Source organism: Schistocerca americana, chromosome 6 (genome assembly GCF_021461395.2).
Source record: "Schistocerca americana isolate TAMUIC-IGC-003095 chromosome 6, iqSchAmer2.1, whole genome shotgun sequence".
Lineage (NCBI taxonomy): Eukaryota > Metazoa > Arthropoda > Insecta > Orthoptera > Acrididae > Schistocerca > Schistocerca americana.
The window spans coordinates 360,144,259-360,157,173 of record NC_060124.1 but is presented as its reverse complement, the minus strand read 5'-3'; the positions used below and the strand labels follow the sequence as shown (position 1 = coordinate 360,157,173).

General features: G+C 42.9%; 1 protein-coding gene across 1 annotated transcript in view; it reads left to right on the top strand.

Moving 5' to 3' along the window:
• The window catches only part of LOC124619916 (odorant receptor coreceptor-like), a 78,479-nt gene extending 66,170 nt beyond the window's left edge, over window positions 1-12,309 (top strand). The window contains exons 5-6 of the mRNA XM_047146551.1: window positions 10,177-10,338; window positions 12,197-12,309. Coding sequence (XP_047002507.1) covers window positions 10,177-10,338; window positions 12,197-12,253 — 219 coding nt within the window. The 3' untranslated portion in view covers window positions 12,254-12,309. The remainder of the gene's footprint in view (window positions 1-10,176; window positions 10,339-12,196) is intronic.
• The last annotated feature ends 606 nt before the right edge of the window (window positions 12,310-12,915 follow it).

Sequence of the window (12,915 nt, the reverse complement as noted above, 5' to 3'; positions counted from 1 at the left end):
TTTTTTACATACAATGAAAACTGTCAAAGGCTGAAGGTCTACACTACACGTTTGAAGGACAACTATAATTAAGGCACTTTAATAAACAATATTTTTTTAAGCAAGAAAATTTCTTTTTCAACTTAAAACAGAATGACTGAAACCTGATTAACTTATTGCACGGCTGAAGGCCACAAACAAATTTGAAACAACGGCTGAAGACCTGAACAACAAGCCAGATAAATAATTTAGAATAAACCCCTTGCTTCTTATAAAAAATTTTCCTTTAGAGAATACACACGGTTGAAGGCCTTATTAAGGGGTTCATGTAAATCCTCGGCTGAAGCCACACAACACATGGAACAACTAACGTCTTAGGGCCTGGATTACAAACAATTTCAGATAGAACAAATTCTAAGAATAAAGTTTTTTTTCTAAAAATCAATGCTCAAAATTTGAATTTATCACGGCTGAAGGCCTTTATGTAAAATTTAAAAAAAAAGACCTCGCACAATACTTCAGCTAAATTCAAAACCACAATTTAAAACCAACAGAACAAGTGGTGCTCAGAAGTGTTCCAAGGGTCGGCCTGAGAAGGTAGCTCAAACGTAAGGTGAGGTGAGACAGGCAGCCAAGAGTTGAAGTTAGGTAATCTGATGGCTACCCAAACTAGGGACGGCCCAAGGTCCGAGCAATGGCTTAACCAATTCCCTTCCGTCCAACCAACGGCACAACGATGGAGAATATCGTCCAAGGACGAGAATACGAACAGCACTACGCCACCAAAAATCGGCGTCTAAAAACAGCCAGGGGAACAATAACAGCACTAAGCAAATATGAACCAAACAACTAAATGGCTGTCGAACTACACGCCATGCTGGACAACAACAACACGACGAGGAAAAGGCACACTGCCTACAAACTACACTAACCACCAGGGCAGGTAACTGGAGCGTTAACGGCCACAGGGCAGAAAATACCGCTGGTGCACTTCACTGATAAGTAACAGTCAATTTAATAATTAATCACAACATAGGAAGATGGCTGCAAGATTTCGCCGACTCTAACACATCATACGATGCTGCTAGCCCCCAAACGGCCAAGGGGGCAACAACCCACAAATGAAAGAAGAGGTATCACAACAGTTGAGGTTTTATAACAGATTAACTGATCACTCAGCTTCAGTTTCCAGGTTCGGTGGGCAACGAACTTGTCGCTCTCGCAGCTAGCGTCTCACGATCCGACAGCGCATGCACACTGCCAGCGGCCCCGGCCTGGCCTCGCGCCACGGAGACTTGCTCGCTGCTCAGTCCCAACCGACTCACTCCATCCAGCAGACAGACAGCATTAAAAATTTTTTTTTTTTTTTTTGGTCTACTGACTGGTTTGATGCGGCCCGCCACAAATTCCTTTCCTGTGCTAACCTCTTCAGCTCAGAGTAGCACTTGCAACCTACGTCCTCAATTATTTGCTTGACGTATTCCAATCTCTGTCTTCCTCTACAGTTTTTGCCCTCTACAGCTCCCTCTAGTACCATGGAAGTCATTCCCTCATGTCTTAGCAGATGTCCTATCATCCTGTCCCTTCTCCTTATCAGTGTTTTCCACATATTCCTTTCCTCTCCGATTCTGCGTAGAACCTCTTCATTCCTTACCTTATCAGTCCACCTAATTTTCAACATTCGTCTATAGCACCACATCTCAAATGCTTCGATTCTCTTCTGTTCCGGTTTTCCCACAGTCCATGTTTCACTACCATACAATGCTGTACTCCAGACGTACATCCTCAGAAATTTCTTCCTCAAATTAAGGCCGGTATTTGATATTAGTAGACTTCTGTTGGCCAGAAATGCCTTTTTTGCCATAGCGAGTCTGCTTTTGATGTCCTCCTTGCTCCGTCCGTCATTGGTTATTTTACTGCCTAGGTAGCAGAATTCCTTAACTTCATTGACTTCGTGACCATCAATCCTGATGTTAAGTTCCTCGCTGTTCTCATTTCTACTACTTCTCATTACCTTCGTCTTTCTCCGATTTACTCTCAAACCATACTGTGTACTCATTAGACTGTTCATTCCGTTCAGCAGATCATTTAATTCTTCTTCACTTTCACTCAGGATAGCAATGTCATCAGCGAATCGTATCATTGATATCCTTTCACCTTGTATTTTAATTCCACTCCTGAACCTTTCTTTTATTTCCATCATTGCTTCCTCGATGTACAGATTGAAGAGTAGGGGCGAAAGGCTACAGCCTTGTCTTACAGCCTTCTTAATACGAGCACTTCGTTCTTGATCGTCCACTCTTATTATTCCCTCTTGCTTGTTGTACATATTGTATATGACCCGTCTCTCCCTATAGCTTACCCATACTTTTTTCAGAATCTCGAACAGCTTGCACCATTTTATATTGTCGAACGCTTTTTCCAGGTTGACAGATCCTATGAAAGTGTCTTGATTTTTCTTTAGCCTTGCTTCCATTATTAGCCGTAACGTCAGAATTGCCTCTCTCGTCCCTTTACTTTTCCTAAATCCAAACTGATCGTCACCTAGCGCATTCTCAATTTTCTTTTCCATTCTTCTGTATATTATTCTTGTAAGCAGCTTCGATGCATGAGCTGTTAAGCTGATTGTGCGATAATTCTCGCACTTGTCAGCTCTTGCCGTATTCGGAATTGTGTGGATGATGCTTTTCCGAAAGTCAGATGGTATATAGCCAGACTCATATATTCTACACTCCAACGTGAATAGTCGTTTTGTTGCCACTTCCCCCAATGATTTTAGAAATTCTGATGGAATGTTATCTATCCCTTCTGCCTTATTTGACCGTAAGTCCCCCAAAGCTCTTTTAAATTCCGATTCCAATACTGGATCCCCTATCTCTTCTAAATCGATTCCTGTTTCTTCTTCTATCACATCAGACAAATCTTCACCCTCATAGAGGCTTTCAATGTATTCTTTCCACCTATCTGCTCTCTCCTCTGCATTTAACAGTGGAATTCCCGTTGCACTCTTAATGTTACCAACGTTGCTTTTAATGTCACCAAAGGTTGTTTTGACTTTCCTGTATGCTGATTCTGTCCTTCCGACAATCATATCTTTTTCGATGTCTTCACATTTTTCCTGCAGCCATTTCGTCTTAGCTTCCCTGCACTTCCTATTTATTTCATTCCTCAGCGACTTCTATTTCTATCTTCCTGATTTTCCCGGAACATGTTTGTACTTCCTCCTTTCATCAATCAACTGAAGTATTTCTTCTGTTACCCACGGTTTCTTCGCAGCTACCTTCTTTGTACCTATGTTTTCCTCTCCAACTTCTGTGATGGCCCTTTTTAGAGATGTCCATTCCTCTTCAACTGTACTGCCTACTGCGCTATTCCTTACTGCTGTATCTATAGCGTTAGAGAACTTCAAACGTATCTCGTCATTCCTTAGTACTTCCGTATCCCACTTCTTTGCGTATTGCTTCTTCCTGACTAATGTCTTGAACTTCAGCCTACTCTTCATCACTACTATATTGTGATCTGAGTCTATATCTGCTCCTGGGTACGCCTTACAATTCAGTATCTGATTTCGGAATCTCTGTCTGACCATGATGTAATCTAATTGAAATCTTCCCGTATCTCCCGGCCTTTTCCAAGTATACCTCCTCCTCTTGTGATTCTTGAGCAGGGTATTCGCTATTACTAGCTGAAACTTGTTACAGAACTCAATTAGTCTTTCTCCTCTTTCATTCCTTGTCCCAAGCCCATATTCTCCTGTAACCTTTTCTTCTACTCCTTCCCCTACAACTGCATTCCAGTCGCCCATGACTATTAGATTTTCGTCCCCCTTTACACACTGCATTACCCTTTCAATATCCTCATACACTTTCTCTATCTGTTCATCTTCAGTTTGTAACGTCGGCATGTATACCTGAACTATGGTTGTCGGTGTTGGTCTGCTGTCGATTCTGATTAGAACAACTGTTCACAGTAACACACCCTCTGCCCTACCTTCCTATTCATAACGAATCCTACACCTGTTATACCATTTTCTGCTGCTGTTGATATTACCCGATACTCATCTGACCAGAAATCCTTGTCTTCCTTCCACTTCACTTCACTTCACTGACCCCTACTATATCTGGATTGAGCCTTTGCATTTCCATTTTCAGATTTTCTAGTTTCCCTACCACGTTCAAGCTTCTGACATTCCACGCCCCGACTCGTAGAACGTTATCCTTTCGTAGATTATTCAATCTTTGTTCTCATGGTAACCTCCCCCTTGGCAGTCCCCTCCCGGAGATCCGAATGGGGGACTATTCCGGAATCTTTTGCCAATGGAGAGATCATCAAGACACTTCTTCAAATACAGGCCACATGTCCTGTGGATACATGTTACGTGTCTTTAATGCTCAGTCAAAACCACTCAAGCTACACACGGTTCTGCGAAACACTTCCACAAACAACTCGAAAAATACTAAAACCAGTGACTGTGGAACAACAAGGACGAATTACACGTCGACACACACGCAGAGAACCCAGAAGCGGTCGGCGACCAAATACACGCCATCCGATGAGACGACCGACCAAACGACCAACCAAGGTCGTCCACACGCAAGTCATGTGAGTCGGCAACGACCGGGCGAGTTATGACTGTCCGGACCTCACTGCTGCTCCGTCCCGACTCCCTTGATGTCCGTTCGCAACTCGCACCCACTGGCTCGGAACCAACCATGCAGAGGGAACGCTTGCCCATTGCCCACGAGACATCTCTGCACAAGGAAGGAACCGACCCACGTCCCGCAAGATGACCAATTGAAGGGGCCCAGAAGCGGTCGGAAAGACCAAATACACGTCGCTAGATGAGACGACCGACCGAACGCCCAACCAACGGTCGCCGCCGCTCAAGTCTTCCGTCGGACAGCGCATGTGTGTCGCCAGCGGTCGGGCGAGTACTGGCTGTGCAGACCTCACTGGAGCTCCATACCGACTGAGCTCACCACACACCACGACCCAGAAATACTAGCGGTCTTTCCAAAGATAGTACGACAGTGCTCTTATCGATAGCGCTGCTGCTGCCACTCACGGTCAGGGAGGCCAGCAACTTAGTGATGCCAGTAAATCGAATAAGAAACGAGACGGCAGTACCGCAAAGACAAGACGTCCAGTAATAAAAGGCACGAACACGAGTCGCGCACGGCTGACTTTCATCGGTATAATTGTCCGTATCTGGAAGCCAGAAAATTCCTATAGTGGTTTGAGGATCATTATAGTGAACTCACGTTAATGACTCGGTGACCAAATTCGCCTGATATAAATTCTATGGAACACACCTGGGTCGCTATCGGCCGCCATCACTGCGTGGGCAAATCAGCGGTCCTTTGTTTATGCGAATTACATGATCTGTGCGTAGACATCTAATGCCACATATGACCACAAACCTAACAACAAACTGTCGATCCCTGATACGCAGAATCAGTGGTGTATTTCGTTCCAAAGACGGACAAACAAGCTATCAAGCAGGTGGTCGTAAGTTTTGGTTCAGGAATGTACATATCCACGCAGTGATACAGTATGAATTAAGCAGATTAAGAGTGAAATAAAGCGACGTAATGGGGTTTTATATTTTAGAGTCGTTGACACAAAGGAAGGTTAGTGAGTAAAATACCAAGAAAAAGAAAGACAAGAATAAAAAACAATGCAGTAATGACAACGTGTGACCTTACTATAACAACATGAATCCAAGTAAAGTAAAAGTGAAAAACTTATCACGATTAATCACTATTCAAGTCGTCTGCGACAGATTCGTTGGAATCTCTACTTTCAAAAACGAGAGATCTTATAATACTTCGCGTTAACGTCTCCTGTAGTGCACATAAAGTTGAAGCACATTACGGCAACGACCTTAGCAGATTTCGTCTGTAACTGCCTGAAACGAATTAACAACCATCTTCCACAAATTTGCTCGCTATACGACCCCTGCATTTTTGTGCTTCCGGGTACACCGCTGACCTCTCTTCATTCCAAATTACACACATATAAAGTGGAAAATGACGATTTTTATGACTTCTCTTTCCGAGCCATGGCACCGGGCGCGTAATATTCTTCATTAAGGTTATTAGTTCATTTGAAGGTAAGCAGAGGGCCTTTCCTTTTCATCCCTTCAAACCATTACCGTTCTGTCTCCGTCTTCTATGGTATCGAGCACTGTCCGCATCGATTTCTGATAATTTAGAAAATTTTCGGGACGCACTTCATTCCAGTCTTGAACATCATTTTGGATCGGTCAACAATGATCTTATAATGAGACCTATCAGTTCTTTTTGTCCTAACCGCAAGAGAAGAAAGAAAAATTCGTTGCACTATTTTAGGATGAATTATGCAGACTTTATCGTTCATAAAAACGTAGAATGACAGTGGTTATCGTTACCCGAAGGTCTATTCAGATATCAGGTATGTCGCCAACACTTAAGTTGACATTTTCATAAAATTCACAGAAAGGGTGTAACTGCTTTGATCAGTTGCCTACTTGAAATCTTCAGAGTTTGAAAACGTACATTTCCTCAGCACGACTCTTGAAAATCTTTCTAATGTACAGAGTGTCCATAATTAAAGTTCCAGTTTCAAAACGCTGAAGAAATGGAAGCGCTTCTCAGAATGACGTCAAATCTAAACAGCACACTATGGAAGTAGAGGGAAACGACAAAAAAAAAATTAACGAAAATTTGACGAATAGAGGGCGCTGTAAGGTTATAAAAGGCACACCAACAGTCGCGCGGCTCATGCCTGTTCCTCAGTTTACGTCCGAGGCGCCCAAGATGGCTGCCTCCATTAAGAACCGCGCGCTGTTGGTAAAGTCCTTTTACAAGAACGGTGACTCTTCTACAGTAGCCTTGCAGGGCATGAAAAAAGTCATCGTTCTGATTTCTGCCAGTGGTCTGGAGAAAATGGTTACAAAATTCGAAACGACAAGTTGTTTTGAAGTGCAATGTGGGAGATAGAGGAAATCGATTGATCCGGCGTCTGCCGAAGATGTGGCCACGGTACTGCACGAGCGGTCGAGCGCTGGTGTGCAAAAATGTAGTGCATAGGCAATTGCTCGAACGTTGGACATACTTGCGAGCACGGTGCATAAAATCATATAAAACATCCTGCATCGCTATCCATACAAAATCACCCATGTTCAGAAGTTGCTTCCTGCTGACCTTTCAGCGAGAGAAACGTTCGCTCTGGAATTTCTTTCTCGGATGGACGTGAACAACGAACGGACATGGAACTTTCTGTGGACAAGCGAAGGCCATTTCTATCTCCAAGGACATGTCAGTACGCAGAACTGCAGAATATGGACAACGGAAAATGCGCACGCACGTCAACCGGTACCACTTCATTCTGCAAAGATGCAGGTTACAGCATCGTTTATCATAGAACCGTATTTTTTCGAGAAGATGAATGCTGTCGGTCCTGTTGCCTGCACCGTCTCTGGTAAAAACTACGAGAGTCTCTTGTGCTCCATCGTCATTCCAATCCTTCAGTAGCGTGGACGTGTTGTGGTTAGGGTCATTTTTACTTTAGACAATGCTCCTGCGCACACTACAGAGCTCGTGAAGCTGTTTCTGGAGAGGCACTTCGGCATTGCTAGAATTATAAGCCATCATTTCCCTACAGCCTGATGTTAGTGAGTGTGACTTCTGGCTGTGAGGTTATGTGAAAGATGTGTTCAGTGCTCCAATTACAAACGTAGTGAATTGAAGGCACACGTCGTGCAGCGCATTCTGAACGTGACCCCCAAGATACTCCAGTTTGTTGTGGAGCATGCTCTTTATCGATTTAAACTTGTAGCGGAAAATGATGGGCAGCGCACTGAATATGTCCTGTCTCCGTCTCACAACAATCAGAAATTGATGTCAGTTTGCTTTTGTGAGGTTTTTGGCCCCAGAACAATTAAAAACTGATGTCATTTTGCTTTTTAATCGGTTTTTGGCCTCTGGTAAATTAATAACTGATTTTTCCGTGGAGTTTTCCTTTTCTGACAGATGAAGTACCGAGTGCGGCGCACAAGGTATAATAGGACGGGCCTAACAAGCCACGAAGGAAGAATCAGGAATTACCAAGGATACTCCAGCTTGGGCAGGAGAAACGGTGCTGATATGAAAATGGAAATGAGGATAAGAAGGAGGAAATATACAGATATTATTGACATTCATTGCAATTGAAATTAATTGGTGTACCCATCTACTCAATCCACACAATGTGTCTGTGGACAGAAATCAGCACAATATCGCCGTATTGCTGGAAGAAAGTTTCGCTGAAGTTCGAAAGATTGGACTCCACACATACAAATTTGTGAATATGTGCACCTTGACGGCGAAATGATAGTTACTCGCCCGAATCCTTGCTGGATTCAACTGGATAGCTGCGAGCAGAGGATAGTGGAAAGAGGGCACTACATCTGTAGTGTGCGGTATGTGGGGATTTGGGCCGAACCGGAGGCGTATACGAATGACCGAGGATCGGGCACAGGGAGTTCACTCACCCGACAGCTCTTGGACATTTACACGCCGGCTTCCATCTCCCCGCCGGCGTCAATAGGACATATTGCGCCTCTATTTGCCCATCTGTCTGTCTTCTTTTTTTGCAGCACCTTACCTATGTTGGCACTGGCCTCCCATATACGCTCCCCCCACGTCCAAATTATTTCTACATTCAATTACCACGTAGCGTCCGTTGCAACAACGTTGAATCAAGTATCCATTAACGAGGTGGACAGCGGTGTGGCGCAACCTTCATCAGCCGTACCTCCCGACATCAGTTAGAGTGACATGGTATCACGTCGACTGTGGAAAATTCTCCACTAATCAGAATTTACGTGCGGTTGGTTTGATGGACCCTCCTTTATGCTCCATCTGTAACTCTGTGGACGATGACACCTGTCGTCTGACCTGCGCCGGTGTTCGTGAAGTCTACACTCTGGGGTAGCAACTGGTCGCCTATTACTTACGCGCCCCTCCATCAGTGGTCGAACTGTACACTTTTCATTCGCTCAGAGGACGTGTGTTTCCCAGTAGCCGAGACTCATGTGATTGACCATCCTTTGACCAGACTAAGGATGGACAGTCACCTACCTTTATGGACATGGGACAAATCGCGGCTCTGTCTCGACCCTCCTAAAGAATGAGCATGCGGGGACTGAATGACATCCGCGCTACCGCTCTTGTTTCGTCAATTCCTACCTTGGGATTTTGTGTGAGTCCCCGCTCAGCTGGAATGTGCCTGGCGTAGTTGGCTCGACTGCTGTCGAAGTACACCACTAACACACCCTCAAGTTATTTCAAGCATCCGGCGGAAGCAGCGCCTGATACTGCATTGTCCTTGTCTGTTCCCGTCTCCTCTACCTACCACTGTTGTGTCACACGATGAAATTTCGTGCTTACAACTATCTCCTTCCTTGACTGTCCCTTCTTGTAGCCTTTTTGATTGGTTGATGGTGTTGAGGACGAGCCGGCCGCTGTGGACGAGTGGTTCTAGGTGCTTCAGTTCGGAACCACGCTGCTGCTACGGTCGCAGGTTCAAATTCCGCCTCGGGCATGGATGTGTGTGATGTCCTTAGGTTAGTCAGGTTTAAGTAGTTCTAAGTCTAGTGGACTGATGACTTCAGATGTTAAGTCCTATAGTGCTCAGAGCTATTTGAACCATTTGTCGTGGACGCCGTGGCCAGACCTCGTGTGGTCGACCCCTGCCCACTCCGCCTTCCGCCCTGTCATCGAGCTGGGGCGACTACACATACTCGTATTTATCAACCTTACCTTCTGTCTGCTTAAAAAGAACGGTCAATTTTCCTCATTTGGATTATCTGACGTTATCCGCTGGTTTGGTGTATTGTTTGCTTATAAATAAAGGCGGTTAAGAGAGTCAACAAATATACTGCTTCTTTCTATGTATATCTCGCGAAAGATCCATGAATGTATTAACCGAGCGGTTCGAGCTCGCACGGAATCTTACCAACAATTGTTCTTCCAGTGGATCATTCGCGACTAGAACATGAAAGGTGGGAAGCGACAGTGATTCACAAACGTCTCTCCGCCACGCACCATAGTGTGGCTTTTTAGGTATACATTTAGATGACTATATTTAAAACATTTGTAAGCATTTTTGACATTTTGTTATTGTCCTCCTTGCTTTAGAGAAGAGATAGTAGTGAGTGCTGTTGTGATTTTTCAGTGCGAGAATTTGACGCTGGCGATATACGATGCGGTGACGTCACTACACGAATGCTCCACGTCCATCAAACGGTCGCTGCTGCTACTCATGCTGAGATCTCAGCGGCCACTATGCATCACTGCTGCAGGATTCTTCCCTCTCTCCAGGGAGTCCTTCGTGGCGGTGAGAAGTTTTCTTCGTGTGTATAACCACAAAAATCGCCCGACTTTTGTCAGTGTCATAGAATTTGTTGTGTGTCTGAGCAGGGAGACGTAACAAAACAGCACCTTTTGAAACGTGGGAGCTGTAGTTGGCAGCAGGTAGCACTCTCGAACATGGATTGGGAATTTTGCATAGTCTAACCGCTATCAGATCGATTCGAGGAGTAGAGAAATTGATCCATTGTTGTAATATAAGCTGTATATGATTGAATACGGTTTTTTGAAATACATCCTACAATGAAATATTCCTTTTCGTATAGCAAGTGCACAAGTGATAGCTGTTACCCGAATTCCCTAAGCAAGTGTAGTATGGAAACAATCGGTAACGAATACACATTCGATAATCGAGAACTTTTACGAGAATAGCAAGACCTGATCTCATTTTGGTCTCGACTGCTGACGATACGAACTGATGCACAACGTGCATATCGTATTCATGTACTCGATCCCTGTAACACCGAAATCACCTCTTCAAGTATCACTTTGCACCATATCTCTTTCCTTTACCTCTCTAAGTATCCATAGAACAACAAAAATGTCTTATGTTACACCATACTTTTCGCTGAGTGAAGAAAATTGACACCAGTTCAGCATTACGGTTTGTCACACAGGCATACACACTAAAATGAGTCATATGAGGGTGTCCGAATGAATGACTAGGCGCACATTTCTGCCCTCGCAGTGAGCTTACTTATCTGTCAAGTGCTTTTGATAGCTATTTGTGGGCGAATGCCTACCATTGGCCCTGACGCGAGCCATAGGATATTCCACTTTCATGTTCCCAAAAGAAATCTCCTTCATTAAAGTAAGCTACAAAAATGCCATGAAGACAATTGCATCTTTCGTATTGTTCTGTAAACATGTGAGTATCCTACCTTGAACAAATTTTTCTGGAACTTCAATAATTTCTTCAAAATGCTCTCATGATAGATGACATTTTCTCGCTGATGCCTTAAAGGGCGGTACACCAAACATTATTCATAAATTTGTCACCTTAACGTAACAGTTCTGTAAGCCTCGCTTACTTTGATTACCGTAGACCTGTTTTTAGACAGATGAAATTGTCTTCATATAGCTGTCTATGTTACGCTGAATATAAAATAGTATCACATTTCTTACGTTTACGTACGAATTTCATATCTCTGTTCAGTAGTGATTGAATATACAAGTGCGTTATTCATTGTCCACGACGACGAGATACGTAGAACGATTTTACAAATTTGCCCAGAGAGACCACGCAGAGCGCATTCGTTCTAGTAATAAAACATGCAAGTGTTACCTGTTTGCATGTCTTTATTCAGTTTAGTTTGAATATCTGCATCAAAGTCAATATCTGAAATTATATTTTGTTCTCTTAACCTGAAAGCAATCCCCTTTGAATTTTTGAGCTAATCATATTAAAACATTAAGTTTATGTAAATGAGAGAATTGAAATAGTGAAAAAGAACACAGGTAACTCTATATCTACTCTTTCTATAAGGTGTGATGTCTCTTAACGGTTGCACCATGAGTTCAGTAACCAATGAATAACTTCTCTGAATTAATAAACATTTATGTTGTATCAGCTGCCCAAGTGGTATTGGAACTTAAGGCAGCCAACATATAAATTTATAACTTTGTGCCTTTTTCTACTGGTTTGTAAAACATAGACCACAATGAATCAGCACTATTATCAGGCGAAAAGTGAGGGTGTATGTTAGTAATTCAATGCTTGTACGTGCGTGTTTGTGTGAAACAGTAAAATATAGATTAATGTAAAGCGGTGAAGTGTGATTTATTTGTTCACAAAAGTTGCTTACAAGCTATATCTTTTTTTTCAGATCTTAAACCTCTCTTACTCATTCTTCGCCATTCTTCGAAATTTCAAGGAGGATTAAAAATGGACGGACTCTGCTTCTATACTCATTGCTGTTTTATTGTGATATAATATCCCTGTCTAAAGTAATAAAGCGTTGCAGACCTAAAAACAAGGATATTTTATTATTCTGAGAAAGCCACTACAACCACATGTTTCTGCCTGGAAATGTCATTTCTGAATAAAACCCACAGCGCGAGCATGTTTCATATTCTTACTGCAATGTATTATACATACGTATAACATACATGCGCTGGAATGTATATTATACATATCATAATGTAAAATTAGTAAATGCCACAAGGTGCCTATACAAAGAATAAAAAATTCTAGTAAATGTATCTGAAACAAAAAGAGAGGAAATTTTAATAAATGAGGAGTACGATAGTAGTGCCCAATATTTTCAGTAATGACATTATCCTAAATTGGAGGCAATACATACGAAAAGGTATTAAAATATAAAAAGACACCATGTTAAATGTTTTACTTTATGCAAATGATGTCTCGGTATTGCCAGAAAAATATGACGACTGACAAAGTACACTACACTACCTGAATTACTTTTGTAAACGATACAATCTTGAGAGTTTCAAAACCAAAACTAAAGTGATAGATTTCTGGGATACAGATCCGATCCGATACAAAATCATTATTGATAATGTGACTTTAGAACAGGTGACGTCC